This window comes from Ovis aries, chromosome 17 (genome assembly GCF_016772045.2).
Source record: "Ovis aries strain OAR_USU_Benz2616 breed Rambouillet chromosome 17, ARS-UI_Ramb_v3.0, whole genome shotgun sequence".
Lineage (NCBI taxonomy): Eukaryota > Metazoa > Chordata > Mammalia > Artiodactyla > Bovidae > Ovis > Ovis aries.
This window is the reverse complement of record NC_056070.1, coordinates 53,635,160-53,653,254: the sequence shown is the minus strand read 5'-3', so window position 1 is coordinate 53,653,254 and position 18,095 is coordinate 53,635,160. Positions and strand designations below refer to the sequence as shown.

Here is an 18,095-nt window from a genome sequence, read left to right as displayed (position 1 = left end):
TTTGCTTTTTCCTGCAGATCCTAAGTCACCTTATTCCAAGGAGGAAACGGGCTTCAGGAGGCGACCAGAGGTGAATTCAGGTGGGCCGACCCAGGAGTCCGAGCTCTGGGAGAAGGGCCATAAGAGCAGCTGCGGAGATGGGAGGCGCCGGCAGCAGGAACAGAGAGAGGCCTGGGGGCTGAACCGCTTCCAGGAAGAGGCGCGGGCGCTGAAGGCGCCTGGCCAGGGACTGTAGGCGGTGCCGTCCGATGAGACGAATCACATGACTCATACTGACCACGCCCACCTCCGATGGGCGGGGCGCATGCAAATTATCCCAGGCGGCGGCCAATCGTGTCGCTCGCCGAGGGTCCGGGCCCGGGGATCCGGGACGCTTGCTTGAACGCAGGCTCTCGTCTCTGCTGCCCCGGGCTTTTGCAAGGCACCGGGGCCCTGTAACTTTGTGCTGTAGTCGCTTCTTCGAGCTATTTGCTTTTGGCGGCCAGCCGGCTGAGGCCGGACCCGCGCTGGGGCCAGGCGGCGGCTTCCTCAAGTGGAGGCGGAGGTGCGGCGCGGGGTGGGGGCCACTGCCCTAGCAGGCGCCCGGGCCGGCCCGCGCCTTTGCAGCGTGCTCCATGCATCCGGAGCCCGCCCCGCCCCCGAGCAGCAACAGCCCCGAGCTTCCCCTCAGCGGCGGCAACAGCACCAGCGGCAGCCGCCGGAGCCGCCGCCGCAGCGGGGACGGGGAGCCCCCGGGGTCGCCGCCGCCGCCGCCGCCGCCGCCCGCCGTCAGCTACCCGGACTGGATCGGCCAAAGTTACTCCGAGGTGATGAGCCTCAACGAGCACTCGATGCAGGCGCTGTCCTGGCGCAAACTCTACTTGAGCCGCGCCAAGCTCAAAGCCTCCAGCCGGACTTCGGCTCTGCTCTCCGGCTTCGCCATGGTGAGCTCTGGCCGCCCTACCCTGCCCCCTCTCAGATCCTGGCCGATGCCTCCCACAGCCCCGACGGGGCGCACAGGGGAGCTGGCTGGGAGGGCTAGATGGTCTGAGGGTGAAGGGAAGAGCTGGGAGAAAGCTGTCGTGGACGCTGGGAGGGCCGGAGGTGCTGGACATGAGAGGCGGACAAGTGACACCCGTAGTGGGAGGTTGGGTATCATACAAATGTCCAGGGTTGGGGGGCTCAGATGGGCAAGCTTGATGCGGCGAGGAGAGAGAAACAGCAGGATGCTCGACGTAGATGTAAGAAGAGTCCCAGGCATGTTGAAGTGGAAGGGAAACTGACATAAGTAGTCTGATTTCTTTGGGAGCAGGTGTCAGAAGGTTGGGAGGAGAAGGACCCCCGAGCCATCTCCCTAGTGCCCCCACACTTGAGGCCAGAAGGAATTGGCCAGCTTCCTTTATTATCTAGTAGAGGGGATTTCCTGATACCCTTTCTCCTGTTGTATTTTCCGAGGGCCTCAGCCTGGGGGTTTGACAGCCACTCCCCACCCTCAGTTTCTGCTCCAGAAACTTGCCACTGAGTCACTGGGTGTGGGGGAGGAGGGTGGGACATGTTCCCGTTGAATGGGCTCTTTCTCGATGTTGGGGGTAGGCTTAGTTTCCCCTCTCCGCCCCTACTCCCACCCCCACCTCCTTGTGTGCTGGGTTGGAGTGAGAACCAGCCTCTGGCGGGTGGGATAGGTGAGGCTGCAGGTTGGGCTGAGAAGTGGCTCTGAGGATGCCTTCAGGCTGGGAATCCTGGAGTCTCCCAGGACAGCTACAGAATAAGTCCTGACCTCAGCATGGATGGGGTCTGCCCCCCCCCCCAAGGTTTTTAGCCCAGAGCACTCTTGCTTCACTGGCGAGTGAGCTAAGCTCTTGACCTTGGGGGAGGGAGTGGCTGCACCCTTTGCATTTTCTTGGGAAGGGAGTGTATCTGGGACTCTCCCTGGGCTCCACAAACTCGTGGGTGATGCAAGAAGTGAGAACCTTTTAGAAGCCCTAAGCAGGCCTAGAGCACCCGGGGCCATGGTGGCAAGACCAGCTGTCTGAGGTAGGGGACGCGCTTTCCTGAGTCTGCCCTGGCTGCCTGTGCAACCTCGGACAAATCCCTCTGTGGGCCTTGATTGATTCCTCAATTGATGAATGAAGGCTGCTTCTCAGGAGTTTCTCTGACTTTAAGCATTTAATCGAGGCCTTCCCTGGTGGTCCAGTGGCTAAGACTCCACTCTCCCAATGCAGGGGGCCCAGGTTTGATCCCTGGTCAGGGGTCCAACATGCTGCAGCTAAGAGTTCATGTGCCACAACTAAGATGTGGCGCAGCCAAATAAATAATTTTTTCTTTGAAAAAATTTAACCAAGGAAGCCTTTGCGAGGGAAGGATAGAATGTGTGTGTTTGTAAGAAGTGTCACTCTAGTTTTTAGTTTAGGTCTATAGGAAAGGATTCTGTTCCATCAGCCCCAAATTCGAGGAACAGCTGACACTTAGCCAAGCGCCCACCAGGTGCTTTGCACAGTGTAGATGCCCTAACTGATGCACCAAGTCCTCCACTGCGCTTGGAGGTAATTTTGGTATGGGACCTTCCCAAGGCCACACAGCTCTCTTGCTGGAGCAGGATTTGAACCCAGGTTGGCTGGTATGCAGAACTCTCTTGGACACTTATGCAATTTGTGGTGTATGGAGCTCTGAGCCCCGTCTTGCCAGGGACCTCTTAGGACCAGGCCTTGTAGGGAATGAGAAATAGAGCAGAAAAACTTCTCTTGAGCAAAATAAAATGTTACAGTTAGGGGGAAGGGAGTGACAACAGCGGCTGTCAGCTCTTCACAGCAGTGAATTGTTTCAGATGGTGGGGTGCCTGTTCCCGTTTCTCTTGGGGTGGTAAATCCATAGCTGCCCAGGCCCCTTCCCATGCCAGGAGCAGTGAGGAGGCAACGGGTGAAGCTTTTCTGCCTTCTTGAGTCGTCTCTTAGAAGCCGGGCCTTCTGATCAGATGTCACCTCCCTCTTCCTCTTGCTAAAAACAGTGTGGGGAAGTCAGGCTGCAGGGGCGGCCTGCAGCACTTGGTGGGCCTTGACTCAACCAGACTGTCTCTTGGGGACCTTTATGCTACCCAGCTCGGGTGGAGAAGGCTTCCTGGCTCCAGCGATGAAATCCCCAAAGTTCTGCCAGCAGGGAAGGCTGAATCCCTTGCCCACTTCCATTCTGGGAAGGCACTTAACGAGAGAGTATCTGCATCTGCCGCGAGTCTGCAAACAAGGGGGAGAGATGGGGTTGGGGTGAAGAGAAGGGCTCAAGAAGGCAGGTCCGCCTGCACCCCGCCCCCCACCACAGGCACTCAGCCTTGTGAATGAGCCTCAGAGAGGAAGGGGTGCCATGCAGACAGGTGCTATGGAAACGGAGTGAGCAGGTTTTCTGGACTACTCTCCCTTGGCCTGTGAGTCAGCACAACCAACTTCCTGCCCCCAGAGGGCTTCCTTCTGAGAGACTGGGAAACCCAGAAGAAGTGATATGATGTGACCTTTGATTTCCAAGGGGTAGAGAGTTGGTGAGGTTACCAGACTCAGCTGCGCACAAGGTGAAATTGAGGGAAGGTCTCCCAGGAGCCTGGAGGGCATGGAGAGACTCCCCTTTCCTGGGCAGAAAGGCCTGGACAGCTGCCCTGATGTGCTGATAGGGGATAGGCAGTGGGATCTCAGGCAAGTGCCTTTACTCTTTGGGGGCAGTTTTCTCGTGTGTACAAAGGAAACACGTATTCTGCTCCTCCATGGACTTGCATCAAGAGTCATTACAAGGTTCACTTGGACCCACAAAGGGTTGAGGAATTGTCAGGATCTGATGATGGACCCTTAGGTGAGCCCTCTCTGGTCTACAGACAAGCATCCCACTCCTGATGGAGCTTCTGGAAATAGCACACCTTGTCTGGGTTCAGCATCCAGTCTCTAAAACCAAGGGCCCAGGGTGTAGCAGAGGATCAGCAGCCTGCAGGTGCTCCTTGAGCTTAGGGTGCTGTGATTCAGGCCACCCCTGCCTCAGTTTACCTCTCAGCAAGAGGCAGCCAGCCTCGGCCTGACCCTGTCCCCTGGGGGCTATGGCAAGTGCACATGCGCACACACAACAATCTTGGTTTCCTGGGGAGGGCAGCCTGTAATGTTAGCCTAAGCAGAAGATAATTGGGAAGGTCAGCCTGTTGCCATAAACAAAATGCTTTCCATGACCTGGGATCAATTATTTTTGGATTATCTGCCTCCTCAAGTTCTCTGCTTGCCAGCACCCTTTTGTTCCCAGGTTCCAGAGCGGGCTCAGAAGCAGCTTGGCATTTCTCTGAAAATGAGTTGGAAGGAAGGGCTCAAATCATAAGATGTTATTGAGCCTCTGTGACATGTTGGGAGTTCAGGGGGCATGGAGATGAGTAAGAAATTAGTATTACTCCTCATGGTGCTAAGTACTAGTGGTAAATATTACCACTGTTGATTAGGATCTTGGAATAGGTTGACACCTGCTAAGTACTCTCCTTCAACCATGTCTTGTGAGCTTCAGAATGGGGAGTGAGGGTGAGTGCCCAGTGAATGACTTGTCTGAGGTTACCTGGCTGGGAAGCTTCCAGGCCCTGTGACTGTGATGTGGCCCCACTGCTGCGGGAGAGGAAGCACCAGAGAGAATGATGGAAGGACTGAGTTGGGAGGCTCAAGTATTATAGAGTGAAATAAAGGACAGAGACCCTGGAGCCAGACTGCTTGAGTGGGATCCAGATCCCTGCTCTGCCGCTTAGAACTGTGCCGCTTAGAGATGCTGGGGAAGTTGCTTAATGTCTCCGGGCCTCAGTTTCCTCAGCTGTGAAATGGGAGTAATAGCAATAACCAACCTCAGTGGGTCGGTATGAGGGTTCATTTGTATCTGCAAAGCACTTAAAATATACGTGGTCCAGGTGTGACAGAAACTCGCTCACCCTTGTTCCCGTAATGCTGAGACTACTCTTTTTTGGCCAAGCAGTATGCAGGATCCTAGTTTCCTGACCAGGGATTGAACTCCAGGCCCATGGCATTGAAACTGCTAGGAAATTCCTGGGACTGCTTTTATGAGAGTTAACTGGTTTAGAAGAATGTGATTCCAGCTAAGCCTTAAGGGTGGTAGAGTAGAGTTGAGAAAGAACCCTCTATCAGAGGAGGCATCAGGAGCAAAGTTACAAGGATGAGAAATGATAAGGTCTTAGGGTAGGAAAGGCAGAGAGTCTGGTGTGGCTGGAGTTGAAGCCATGTCCAGGGATAGTAGAGGAAGGTGAATCTTTCCAGACTAGACAGTGCAAGGCCTTCTGATATAGGCAGTGGGGAGCCAGGGAAGACTTTGGAGCAAAAGAGTTCCATGATGAATTTTTTAAATATGTTTATTCATTTATTTATTTTTGGCTGAGTTGGGTCTTAGTTGCAGTACACCATGTGGGGTCTCAGTTGCCTGACCAGGGATTAAACCCAAGTCTCCTGCATTTGAAGGCCGATTCTTAACTGCTAGACCACCAGGGAAGTCCCGTGATGAATTCTTGAACAATGTTGATGATGTTACTATTTGCTGAACACCAGGCATGAGCCTGGACCTTTTTTTTTTCCATTCATTTTTTAATCCTCAGAACAGTCCTTAAGGGTATGCACTGTAGGTGAGGAAACTAAAAGGCTCACTGAGGTTGCGATCATCCAGCTAGTAGATTTCAAGCCGTGGTCTGTCTGACTTGGAGCCTTTTCCACTCAATCACCCTCTCGCCACATTCCATGTAGCTGGCTGAAAACTGGGTCTTCGAAGTCTTACAGATGAATCCTTCTGTAGGCTGAGTCGGTATAAATGGAATTTTGTTAAATGCCCCAAGGGAAAGGCACTCCCTGCCTAGCTGAGAAGCCTTTTGGAAAACTTCACAAGTGCCTGTGCACGTGTCTGGGGTTTTCAGCCAGGGTCTGTGTTGAGCTCTGCTGGTTTCTGGGTCCAGGGCGGTGAAGGAGAGTTCTAGGGTTTCCCAAGGTGACACTGTGGTAATCAGTGTTGGGAAGGAGTTGCCTTGTAGAAATAAAACTGTGACAGTTTATGGGGCGTCCTTGGTGGTTAAGACTCCGCCCTTCTACTGCAGGGGATGCAGGTTTGATGCCTGGCCAGGGAACTAAGGTCCAAGATGCCACGTTCAGTTTAATCGCTCAGTCATGTCCAACTCTTTGTGACCTTATGGACTGCAGCACGCCAGGCTTCCCTGTCCATCACCAGCTCCTGGAGCTTACTCAAACTCATGTCCGTTGAGTCAGTGATGCCATCCAACCATCTCATCCTCTGGGGTCCCCTTCTCCTCCCGCCTTCAGTCTTTCCCAGCATCAGGGTCTTTTCCAATGAGTCAGCTCTTCACATCAGGTGGCCAAAATATTGGAGTTTCAGCTTCAGCATCAGTCCTTCCAATGAATATTCAGGACTGATTTCCTTTAGAATGGACTGGTTGGATCTCCTTGCAGTCCAAGGACATAGTGCTGCCAATAAATTAATTAATTAATAATATTAATAAAAACTGTGACAGTTTGCACTTTTTAAATTTCTTGGCCAGGCTGTGCAGCATGGGGGATCTTAGTCCCCCAGTCTGGGATTGAACCCATGTCCCCTGCAGTAGAAGCACAGAGGCTTACCCACTGGACCACCAGGGAAGCCATAAAACTTCTGAGAAAATTTAAACAAGAGCAAGTTTCTCTCTGGTAGAACTTCTTCTCAGGGGGCCTTTAATATGCTTCCCAGAAGGGAATGCCCCAAACTGGTAGAACCACAAACTCTTCAGAGGAGAATCCTCTGGGACCGTGGTTTGACATTCCTTTTTAGGAGCATTGATCTAACCCAAAATGGGCCACCTTTTTCTGTGAAGTAAATATTTTCAGGTTTGCTGGCCACATGGTCTCAGTGGTAACTACAGGTGTCCCCCCGACTTTTCACAAGATCACTTTACACCTCCTCGATTTTACAGAAGACCTGCATTTGTACCTGTTTTCACTAGCCTGAAAGAAACCCAAAGAGAATTTTTACTTTCACCAAAAAAGGGTGAAAGTCGAAAATAGCATGCAGCATTTGGTTTGCAACTAGCAGTTATAGAGGCAGCATGCGCCCTAAGGGGTAAGACTGATACCACCAAGCTCCTTTCCCAGGAATCACACTCAGCATCTCGGCATCAAGCTGTCAGAGCTCTGAGCTGTGTATGTGAGCATCAGTGCTTTAATCTCAGTTTATTTGTGCATATGTTCGCAAAATATCTCCTAAGGTAATTGCTCCGTCCCTTTAGGCCATTTCAGCTCATGAATGGTTTCAGAGATACATTACGGGGGAAACCTGTCCTCAGTTCTGTTCTAGCTTGAAAGCAGTCACCGACCTTAGGCGAGTGAGTGGGCGTGGCTATGTGCTAATAGAACTTCCTTTGCAGAAAGTACATTGCAAGCCAGTTTGGCGACCCCTGGTCTAGGTGGTGGTCTCCAACAACACTTTGAGTGCACACCCCACTCAAAATATTGTCAACATTAGACTTAGTATTCATACATAGATATATGGTAATGTATGATATGAGTTGCTAGTAAAGCGTGAGTATTAAAAAAGTACTTAGGTGATCCAGTGGTTAAGACCCTGTGCTTCCACTGCTGGAGTTGCGGGTTTGAGCCCTGGTTGGGGAGCTAAGATCCCTCAAGTCACACAGCATGGCCAAAAACTAAAAATTAAAAAAAGAAAAAAAAAAAAACGAATTATTTTAAGGTACACAGGAACTTCCCTGGTGGTCCAGTGGTTAGGACTCAGCACTTTCACTGCCAGGGCCCAGGTTCAATCCCTGGTTGGGGAACTAAAGTAAGTAAAGATACAATATTGAAAAGTTTAAAGGATGAGCCAAAAAAGGAATGTCATGAGAGTTCTCCTATGGTCTTCTGGTTTCCAGTGGATCACATAGGCACTTTAGAGACCCTGGGTCAATTCTGACCTTCATTTATTCCTTTAACATTCGTTTTCTGAGGCCCCTGGAGGGACAAGGGAAGTGTGGGGAAGCTAGAGAAGCAGGAAAGTAGAGTGCAGGAAACCGGACATGTCGTTACATCTTCAGAACATGTTTGGCAAGTGCAGCGGTGGAGGAGCGTTGCTTATCACCATCTGAAAATACCTCCCTACACCTTCAGTGCCTGTCATCCTCCCTGAGGCAGAGATTCTTCCTTCTGTCTTCCTGCTTTCTTTGTCTCCAGCAGAGCCACAAGATCCTCCAAGCACATAGTCAGTTCTCAGAAAAACTTAGAGAAAAAAGTTCTCAGTAAGTTCGTAAGGGCAGTTCCCTGGCAGTCCAGTCGTTGGGACTTGGCTCTTGCACTACTCAGGGTGCAGGTTCGATCCCCGATCAGTGAACTGAGGTCCCATAACCATCACAGCACCACCAAAGGAAAAAAAAAAGGAAAAAAAAAATATATTGTCCGTGATTGAATGAATGGCCCCATCCTCACTTGGAGCGCCCTGGAACAGAGGTGACTTGAGAGAGACCGGAGGTGCTCGAAATTAGCCAGATGAACAGGAAGACTAGGCCTGTTCTCTGCTCCCTCCTGCAGCTTCAGCCTGTTAGTGACTCGTGACAAGAAGTGAGTCGCAACCAGCATTTTAGTTTTTATTGGAAGAAGAGTGGAATGAAATAGAAAGCAGCCGCATCTGTCACGTGTTGTAAGAGTAGACTGGATTAACATGCTTTAAAGATAATTATTGTTTGGGGAAACTTGTTTCTGTTATAAGTGGGTATGTGTCTATTTATGGAAACCTTTGGAATACTGCGCTGTAGTGGTCAGAAAAGTTTGTAAACTCTTAGAGGAGCCCTCAATCCTCTCTTAATAGATGGTTTGTATCTGAGGTGGGGGCCGCAGGCTCAGACGGCCCTGGGTGACCTGGGGTGACTGTGGCTTGGCGGCCCGAGTGATCAGGAGAAGCGCAGGCTGGGGAAGGCAGAGTTATGTCTCCCAGCTGTTGGGCTCCCGGGTCAAGCCAGGCATGGGAGGGCTGCCTCCGAGGGGCCCAGCCTTCCAGGCGCCAGGTGGCAGGGGGTCTCCAGGGAGCCCAGCAGGAGTGAGGAGAGGTGGTTGGCATCCGGGTGTGGTGGGCAGACACCTGGCAAAGCCAGCCAGGCCCTACCCTTCTTGGGATCACAGGCACCTCTTAGCCCATGAATGAGGTTTGATGTCCCAGTGGGGGGCGGGGGAGGGAGGCATCGGAGGTCCACGGACCAGGGTGACATGGGGCTGGTGGTCCCTCAGCCCTCCTCACCCTTTAGAACCCATGTGTCCAGGTTTAAGCAGGCCCGTGGCTGGCTGGGAGCTGTTTATTTTGGGTTAACGGCCCAGCACTCTGGCTATATTTACCTTGCGAAGCTGCTTGCAATCTGATCTGATCTGATCTCTCTGGGACTCAGCTGGGGCCCTGGGAGTCGCCTGCCAGATTCCACGAGGCTCTCCTGGCTTTACCCTCCCTACTCTTGGGGAGATTTCCCAAGTGGGACACATTCTGAAAAAAGCAGTCGTTTTTCTGCTTGTGAACAGTTCTCATCAGGAGACCTGATCCGTGTCAGCCATTCCTTCCCACAGCGCCAGGACATGGAGCTTGGTCCCCCAGGTGGACAGTACCTAGAGCCAACCAGTGTGGTCAAGTTCCAGGAACTGTAGGGCCCAGCACAGTTGATGGGGCTTCTTCTGGAGCCCATCCTCCTCCTTAAAGGAGCTCGGTTCACACGCTGAGCTGCCCAGCCTACCTAACCCCCTCCTCCCAGCTTAGGACCTCAGGGGAAGTTCTGGAGTCCCCTGGCCAGGTGTGTCCCAGCAGCTGCAGTGTTCTGGCTCTGGGGCATGACAAATGGTGTGGCAGCAGTGCTTCCTGTCCCGCTGCAGTAGTCAGCTGTGCTTTGGGGCACACATTCTCCTTCTACCCGGGGTTTCTAGCAGGGACAGCCTTAGAAAGAGGCAGACTGGGTCCAGAGTGGGGCGTCTGAGCCCCTCCCCCTCCCTAGGGGACAGAACGTGGGGTCAGCTCTCACCAGCCTCAGCTGAGGGCGTCCAGGAGCTATTCGTCTTCCACTTTAAGCCCTGTGTTTTTCTTTTTAACTGAGATTTATTGAGTACCTTCTGTGGGCTGGCCCTTTGTTAAAAACATGTCAAGACCTCATTTAATCTCCTTGGTGATTGTCTTAGTCTGTCTGGGCTGCTAAAACAGAATACCATAGCCCGGGTGGCTTATAAACAACAGATATTTATTTCTCACCGTTCAGGAGGCTAGAAGTCTAAGATCAAGTTGCCAACAAATGCAGCGTCTGATAAGGGGCTGACTTGCTAGTTCACAGACACTGTCTTACTACTTGCTGTGTTCTCACAGGGCAAGAGTGGTGAGGGGGTCTCTGGGGGTTCTCTTTTATAAGGGTGCTAATCCTGTTGCAAGGGCGCCACCCTCATGACCTAATCACCCCAAAGGCCCTACCTCCTAACACCATCACCCTGGGGGTTAGGATTTCAAATATGAATTTAGAGTGTTCACAGACATTCAGTCTGTAGTAGCAGGTGTGAGGAAAATGCTGTTAACCCCTTTGCACACAGGCTTTAGAGCTAAGTGGACTTAAGTATAGATCCTCCGCTCAACAGCAGAATAACGCTTGGGACTGCTGACTTCACCTCTCTGAGCTTCAGTTTCCTCATTTGTGAAAACGTAATAATGGTGTTGCTAATAATCATTGATGGGCTTCCCAGGTGACTCAGTGGTAAAGAATCTGCCTGCCAATGCAGGAGACACAGGAGACGTGAGTTCAGTCCCTGGGTTGGGAAGATCCCCCAGAGGAGGAAACGGCAACCCACTCCAGTATTCTTGCCTGGGAAATCCCATGGACAGAGGAGCCTGGCGGGCTACAGTCCATGGGGTTGCAGAGTCGGTCACAACTGAGCGACTAACACACACACACACACACACATACACACACACATATACACACATAGCCAATTAACAATGTTGTGATAGTTTCAGGTGTATAGCGGAGTGACTCAGCCATACATATACATGTATCCATCACTGACGCTTTATTTAAGTGTAATATAGATGTATATATGCATGCCAGGTCTTATGCTAAGGGCTTTTATTCATTAATCTGTTTGAATCCTTGTGGCAAGGACTTCACCTCTTCAACCCCTGTGGCATTGAGAGCTTACCAGTGGAGGAGGCAGTTTACTCTTAATGGCTCTCTAGAGGTAGAAATACCAGGTTTAAGGGAACAGATTGGTTACTGTATATGTTGGCATGTTCCCCCTCCCCTCCGCATGTAGGCACCCAGCTCTGGGACCCATGTACCTGATGGGTCTGGACATTTCCAGTGAGTGAAACAATAGCCCGTGGGCCTAGAGCAGCTAAGCAGCTGGCTCTCCTGCTCGTCCTTTCTCCAGTTTCAGCTTCTGGGGCAGCAAGCCAAAACAGGAAGAGGAAGTGCCAGGGCTGGGGAGGAGGCAGGAGGTATGCTCTGCTGGAGGTGCTCCCCCCTTTTCCAGCATGATCAGGCCTGAGGACAGAAACCAGGGAGCCCGGGGTACAGCCCTTAACCCGCCGTGCCCTGATGCCCTAAGTGCTAAGAAATCTCAGCATTGGCCTTAGGCCACCAGTGATCCTAAAAATGGCCCAAATCCTCATGGTGCACTGCCCCAGATTTATGTGAACTTAAAACATTTTACAAACTCCTGGGCTGAGAAGTTTATACAACCATCAATTGTGGGAATTCGAAGACAAAAGTCTGCGAATCCTGTTGAAATTGTCTGAAAAGCCCTATGACTATATATACCTGGGTGTCTTAAGAAATATCCAGTATTTTCACCAGATTCTCAAAGTATCTAACCCCAAATCACCTCTAGATGGTGACCTTAACCTTGCCACATCCCCTCCTTTGTCAGAGACAAAGAGAAGAGTCTTGACCAAGGTCACCCAGGGGGAGGCAGTGGTGATTCTGGAGCCAAAACTCAGGTTTGCCGATTTGGCTTTGATGTCCTCAGCTCAGGTTGGGGGATAGAAACCCAGCCCAGGCAGGGGGGTTTCATATAGAGATGCTGGGATTGGGAGTGAAGTTTTTTAACTGAATTACAACAATACTAATAAAGCTCCTTTTATTGAGGGTTTACTCTAGGCCAGGCACTAAGGATTTGAAGTGAAGTGAAAGTCATGCAATCAGTGTGACTCTTTGAGACCTCATGGACTATTCAGTCCATGGAGTTCTCCGGGCCAGAATACTGGAGTGGGTAGCCTTTCCCTCATCCAGGGGATCTTCCCAACCCAGGGGTCAAACCCAGATCTCCTACATTACAGGCAAATTCTTTACCAGCTGAGTCACAGGGAAGCCCAAGAATACTGGAGTGGGTAGCCTATCCCTTCTTCAGCAGATCTCCCCAACCCAGGAATCAAACCAGGGTCTCCTGGTGTGATTGCAGGCAGATTCTTTACCAATTGAGCTGTCAGGGAAGCCCAAGGATTTGATTCAGTGGGATTAATTCAGTGCTCACAACTCTCTGAGTTATATACTAGTATTCTGTTGTTTTTTTTTTTTTTAATATTTATTTGTTTGGCTGCACTGGGTCTTAGTTGTGGTGCTCAAGATCTTCTGTCTTCATTGCAACACATGGAATCTTTAGTATCAGCATGCAGACTGCTGGCATGTGGCACTCGGAATCTAGTTCCCCGACCAGGAATCAAACCCGATGCCCCTGCATTGGGAGCATGGAGTCTTAGCCACTGGACCACCAGGGAAGTCCCTGGGTTTTTTGTTAGTTCAGCCATGCTGTGCGGCGTGCAGGATCTTTGTTCCCTGACTAGGGATCAAACCTTGACAGTGAAATTGCTGAGTCCTAACCCTGGAGTGCCAGGGAATTGCCCCTATAGTCCTCCTTTTTTTTTTTTCCCCACAGATGAGGAAACTGAGGCTCAGAAAGTTGAAGGAACTTGCCAGAGTCACACAGCCTAATAAAGGGCAGAGGAGTCAGGGCTGGAAGCAGGCAGCCTGGCTCCAGAGCCCATGCCCCTAACTACTGCCCCACATTGCCTTTCCAGGCCTCAGAAGGCCGAGGAGGTACAAGAAATGAAAGCAGACAGGGCCAGGTATTACAGACAAGAAAGCTGGAAGGAAGGAGCCCATTCCCTCCCCAGGAGTAAGGAGGGATCAGGGCAGGTATGGAGCTTGTGGGTACATTTTAGCCTCAGACCTCCCCCTTCTGAGCCTGGCACATACACAGCAAACCCTTTATAAAGGGTCATTCTCCTTAATGGTATTGCCATTGGCACTTGCGCCCCAGTCTCTGGCCTCGGCAGGCAGCCCCTGGCAGTGTGCCCACCACCCGCTTCTCCCAGCCCAGGTCTGATGAGCTGGCTTCTTTACATGGGGGTGATTTGCAAGGCCCAGGTGAGAGGAGGTGGGTGGCGGGGCCTGGAGCATGCCCCTGGTAACCCCAGATCCACAGGTCTCCAAGAACTGGGGAGCAGCTAGTACGTCAGCCATGGGGCTCTGAGCCCAGTGCTGGTGCCGGAGGAGGAGATGGCCCCAGGGCTTGCAGTCTGCACTGCAGCACCCGTCACAGCCCGTGTCTTCTGGGAAGCCTCTCTTGACTCCTTTGTGGTTGGTGCTCTGTGTTCTCAGAAGGGGCCTGGTATGACCTGGGAGGGCCTTCATCTCTTCACCCCACACCTCCTCTTATGCCCAGAGCAAGGCAAGAAGAAACCTCTCCTTGGGGATGGGAGTGTGGCTCCAATAGGGAGGATGCCTTTTTTCATTAATGTAAACTCTTTTTTTAGTCATAGTGATATTTACATACAACTTACCATTTTAACCATTTGTGGTGACTACTATTTGGAGGGTGTTTGTCACGTACTGAAAGTGTTAGTTGCTCAGTTGTGTCCATCTCTTTGGGACTCTCTGGACTATCGCCTGCCAGACTTCTCTGTCCATGAAATTCTCCAGGCAAGATACTGGAGTGCGTTGCCATTTCCTCCTTGAGGGGATCTTCCCGACTCAGGGATCAAATCCAGGTCTCCTGTGTTGCAGGCAGATTCTTTACCATCTGAGCCACCAGGGAAGCCCAGTACTAGGAACTCTCATTTAATTGTTAAAATGAGCCTATGAACTGATATGATGTCCCTATTTTACAAATAAAAGTGCTGAGGCTCAGAGAGGTTCAGTGACTTTCCTAAGGATAAACAGCTCAAGAGTAGCAGAACTGGGATTCAAATCCAGGCAGCCTGGCCTCGAGCCTTTTCTCTTTATCAGTACTTTCTGCCATTTCTCAAACCTAAGTGGGTGGGTCTATCATCCCGGTTATACAGATAACAGAAGCTGAGGCTCAGAGAGGCCTCAGAGTGACTTACCCAGGGACCAGAGCCTGATGGGAGGAGAGCCTCTGCGCCGTGACTGTCCTTGTCACTCAGCCCACCTCTCCCCGCTCCTCCCCCCCAGGTGGCAATGGTGGAGGTACAACTGGATGCTGAGCACGACTACCCTCCGGGGCTGCTCATCGCCTTCAGCGCCTGCACCACGGTGCTGGTGGCTGTGCACCTGTTTGCGCTCATGATCAGCACCTGCATCCTGCCCAACATCGAGGCCGTGAGCAACGTGCACAACCTCAACTCGGTCAAGGAGTCGCCTCACGAGCGCATGCACCGCCACATCGAGCTGGCCTGGGCTTTCTCCACCGTCATCGGCACGCTGCTCTTCCTGGCCGAGGTCGTGCTGCTCTGCTGGGTCAAGTTCTTGCCCCTCAAGAAGCAGCCAGACCAGCTGCGGCCCACCAGCAAACCCCCAGCCGGCGAGGCGGCTGCCAACGTCAGCAGCACCGGCGGCATCACCCCAGGCCAGGCCGCCGCCATCGCCTCCACCACCATCATGGTCCCCTTTGGCCTGATCTTTATCGTCTTCGCCGTCCACTTCTACCGCTCACTGGTCAGCCATAAGACGGACCGACAGTTCCAGGAACTCAACGAACTGGCTGAGTTTGCCCGCCTGCAGGACCAGCTAGACCACAGAGGGGACCACCCCCTGACCCCGGGTAGCCACTATGCCTAAGCCTCCCTGGGCTGGGCATTTCAGAGCTTTGGCCTTATGCCCTTCCCCACGACCTTGTCCTGCCCCAGCCTCAAGGACAGCGTGTGCAGGGGGCTGGGCTTTCGTCAGGGGCGGGGGGCAGAAAGTGGAGGAAAGAGGCTTTTTTTTTTTAAAGAGAAGTTACTGCACTTTGAAACTTTCCTCTAAGAGAATAAGCACTTCCTGTTCTTCCAGCTCCAGGGTCACCTCCTGCTCAGAGGCCACCACCGGGAGCCAGAGTGGGGACAAACGCTCCCTTTGTCCCTCCTCCTCCCCCGAGCAGGTACCACCTGGATGCCTCCTGTTCTTTCCGTCTTGCCCTCCCCCCCGTTCAGCGTCGGTTGTGTGCGTGTGCACGTGTGTGAACACAGAAATATACTCATAAGGGACGCCTCCTCTTGTGTCTGTATTTGTTGGGTCTGAACTGCCTGGCGTTTCTCCCAGTGGCCCAGTCAGGTGAGCCTCTAAGCAAAAAAAAAAAAAAATTTCAACATTTTGGGATATTTCCAACCTATCTGAAAAAGTTGCATGAGCAGTAACTGAAATGTCTATGTAGGCAGTTCTTATCATTCACAGTTGTTCTGTTTTATAGTTACAGGACACTGAATTAATTGAATGCTGAACCACTGCTCCTAAGAGAAAGGGGTTAGGTTCCTGTGAGCATCTGGTCACTTTTTTTTTTTTTTTTTTTTAAGTTTTTTGTTGTTGTTGATATGGACCATTTTTTAAGTCTTTATTGAATTTGTTACAGTACTGCTTCTGTTTTGGTGTTTTGGCCAGGCAGCATGTGGGATCGATCGAACCTGCACCCACTGTGGGCATTGAAAGGCAAAGTCCTAACTACTGGACCACCAGGGAACTCGCTGCACGTTTCTTTTTAAAGACACCTTACTTAAAATATATTTTTTAAAGATACCTTAACATTGAACTTATCACAACAGCACTGTCACTTATGTGTAACACACACGTATGTTCCCCGTAAGGCATGCCACTCTTCCTGTGCTCCTAACACTGTAAACAGTGCTTCATTTGCTACCCTTGGGGGTCATTTTAATAGTGAAATCACTGACTTTTAAAAGCCCCCAAATATGAGGGCTTTTAAAACCCCAAAACCCTGCCCTCCCTCTGCCCCTCGCCTCTCTCTCCTCTACAAGTGGAGGTGGATGGGGATGTGTCAGCAGCCCCCCAACAGGTGACCAGGTACCACTGGGCACATTTCTACCATGGCGATGCGCCACTGCTGACTCTGGGACGACTGGGAAGGCCTGTGGGGAAGGTGGCTCGGGGCCCCATCGTCCCCTCATCCCCAGTCGCTAAATAGGCTGTGAAAAGGCTAGATGTTTACAGCATGAGTTGAAACTAAGGCAGAGGGTCACCTTGTTTGACCTCAGCAAGCAGACAGATTTGCAGATACCAAAACTGAACAGTGAGGATGACAATATGTGTTTCCCTCTGAACCATATGCATTAGTTGCAGATTTCCTTCTAAAATCTAGCACATTCCTCTACATAAGCGCAGTTCAGTGATCAAATTCAGGAAATTTGACATTGATGTGATACTGTTATCTGATACAACGTTTTCAATTTTGCTCTTATCCCCATTGTGTCCTCTCTTGCAGTGATTTTCCCATCCAGGATCATGCGTTGCAATGAGTTGTCATGTCCCTTTGGTCGCCTTTACTGCATTGCTTCTGTTTTATGTTTTGGTTTTTCGTCCCCGAGGCATGTGGGATCTTAGCTCCCCAGCCAGGTATTGAACCTGCACCCCCTGCAGTAGAAGGTGAAGCCTCAACCCTTGGACCGTCAAGAAAGTCCCTCTTTAGTCATCTTTTATTTGGAACAGCCTTTCTTTGTCCTCTTTATTAACATTTTTGAAGAGTTTAAGCCAGTAGTTTTGTAGAATGCGACCTCCATTTAGATTCTCTGGTATTTCCTCATTTTTATGATCAGGTTGTGCATTTTGGCAGGAATTTTATCTCCATTTTGCAGATGACAAGAAATTGTTGTCTAAAGAGGGTAAGTAATTATTGGGCAGAATTCAAACCTGGAAGTAAGTCTGGCTTGGAGCCTAGACACTCCCAGAAATCTTACATCGGCTGATTCTGGCATTGCTGAAGAAATTGGAAGATCCAGCAGTGGCATTACTGGCCTACCTTCTTGCAGAGCCACAATGAACAGGAGCTGAGTTGCAGCTCCTTCTTCCCAGGAAATGCATTTGCCACAGCCCCCACCACAACACCAGCCCAGCTTCCTATGTTATTTGTCTGGCCCCAGAGGCCCTTTGAGTTTGAGAGCTCTGTTCTGTCCCATAACCCTGACATAGAAAGTGGTTTTACAAAAACAAAGTGCTCTGACTGAATGAAGTGAGAGTTCATGGAGGAAAGCGTGACCTTCCTTGGGCTTCTGAGGTGACTCAGTAGGTAAAGAATCTGCAAGAGGAGGGCATGACAGCCCACTCCAGTATTTCCCGGAGAATCCTATGGACAGAGGAGCCCAGCCAGCTACAATCCATGGGGTCACAAAGAATCGGACACAACTGCAGCAACTTAGCACACATGCACATGTGTGGGCTTCCTTAAGCTCTCGTCCTTCTGTATAAACTTGGACGTGGCCAACAGCAGCTTGGTGGGCTGAGTTGCGAAGGGAGCCCTTCTTTTTCCTATTGCAGCTTCTAGCCTCCATCCTGTATCACACGTACCAAGACCCACCCCCTCTTCTATCCCCAGATGGCCCTCTGACTGGGACTGAGTAGGGTGGAGCAGGTACCCCTGTATGAAAAATCACTGGCTCCCCAGAGAAGACCTGGGCATCTTCTTCCATCCCTCTCTGAGATTCCCACCTCTCTGCTTCTGCAGAGACCTGTGGTCTGGGTGGAGTTTTTCCTGAGTGTTTGGTTTTCTTTTCTTAACTTGGCTGAACTCAGGAATCATCAGATTGGCTTGTAAAAGGAGGATTTCCAGTCTATTGGAATCTGCCCTACTGCGGATTCCAATTTAAGTTGGTCTGGGTATGTCTCTGGAATCTTTTTGCCTTGAAAA

At 51.1% G+C, this 18,095-nt stretch overlaps 1 protein-coding gene and 1 non-coding gene across 2 annotated transcripts; both read left to right on the top strand.

Annotated features, from left to right (window-relative positions):
- Positions 1-359: 359 nt before the first annotated feature.
- Positions 360-15,453, top strand: LOC101102013 (calcium release-activated calcium channel protein 1). Its single transcript, XM_004017348.5, has 2 exons — positions 360-923; positions 14,435-15,453. Exons 1-2 carry the CDS (start codon positions 615-617, stop codon positions 15,038-15,040), a joined length of 915 nt encoding a protein of 304 aa, XP_004017397.2. The 5' UTR covers positions 360-614; the 3' UTR covers positions 15,041-15,453.
- TRNAE-UUC (transfer RNA glutamic acid (anticodon UUC)) lies at positions 7,724-7,795 on the top strand. Its single transcript has one exon. It is a non-coding gene; the product is annotated as a tRNA-Glu (tRNA).
- Positions 15,454-18,095: the final 2,642 nt, after the last annotated feature.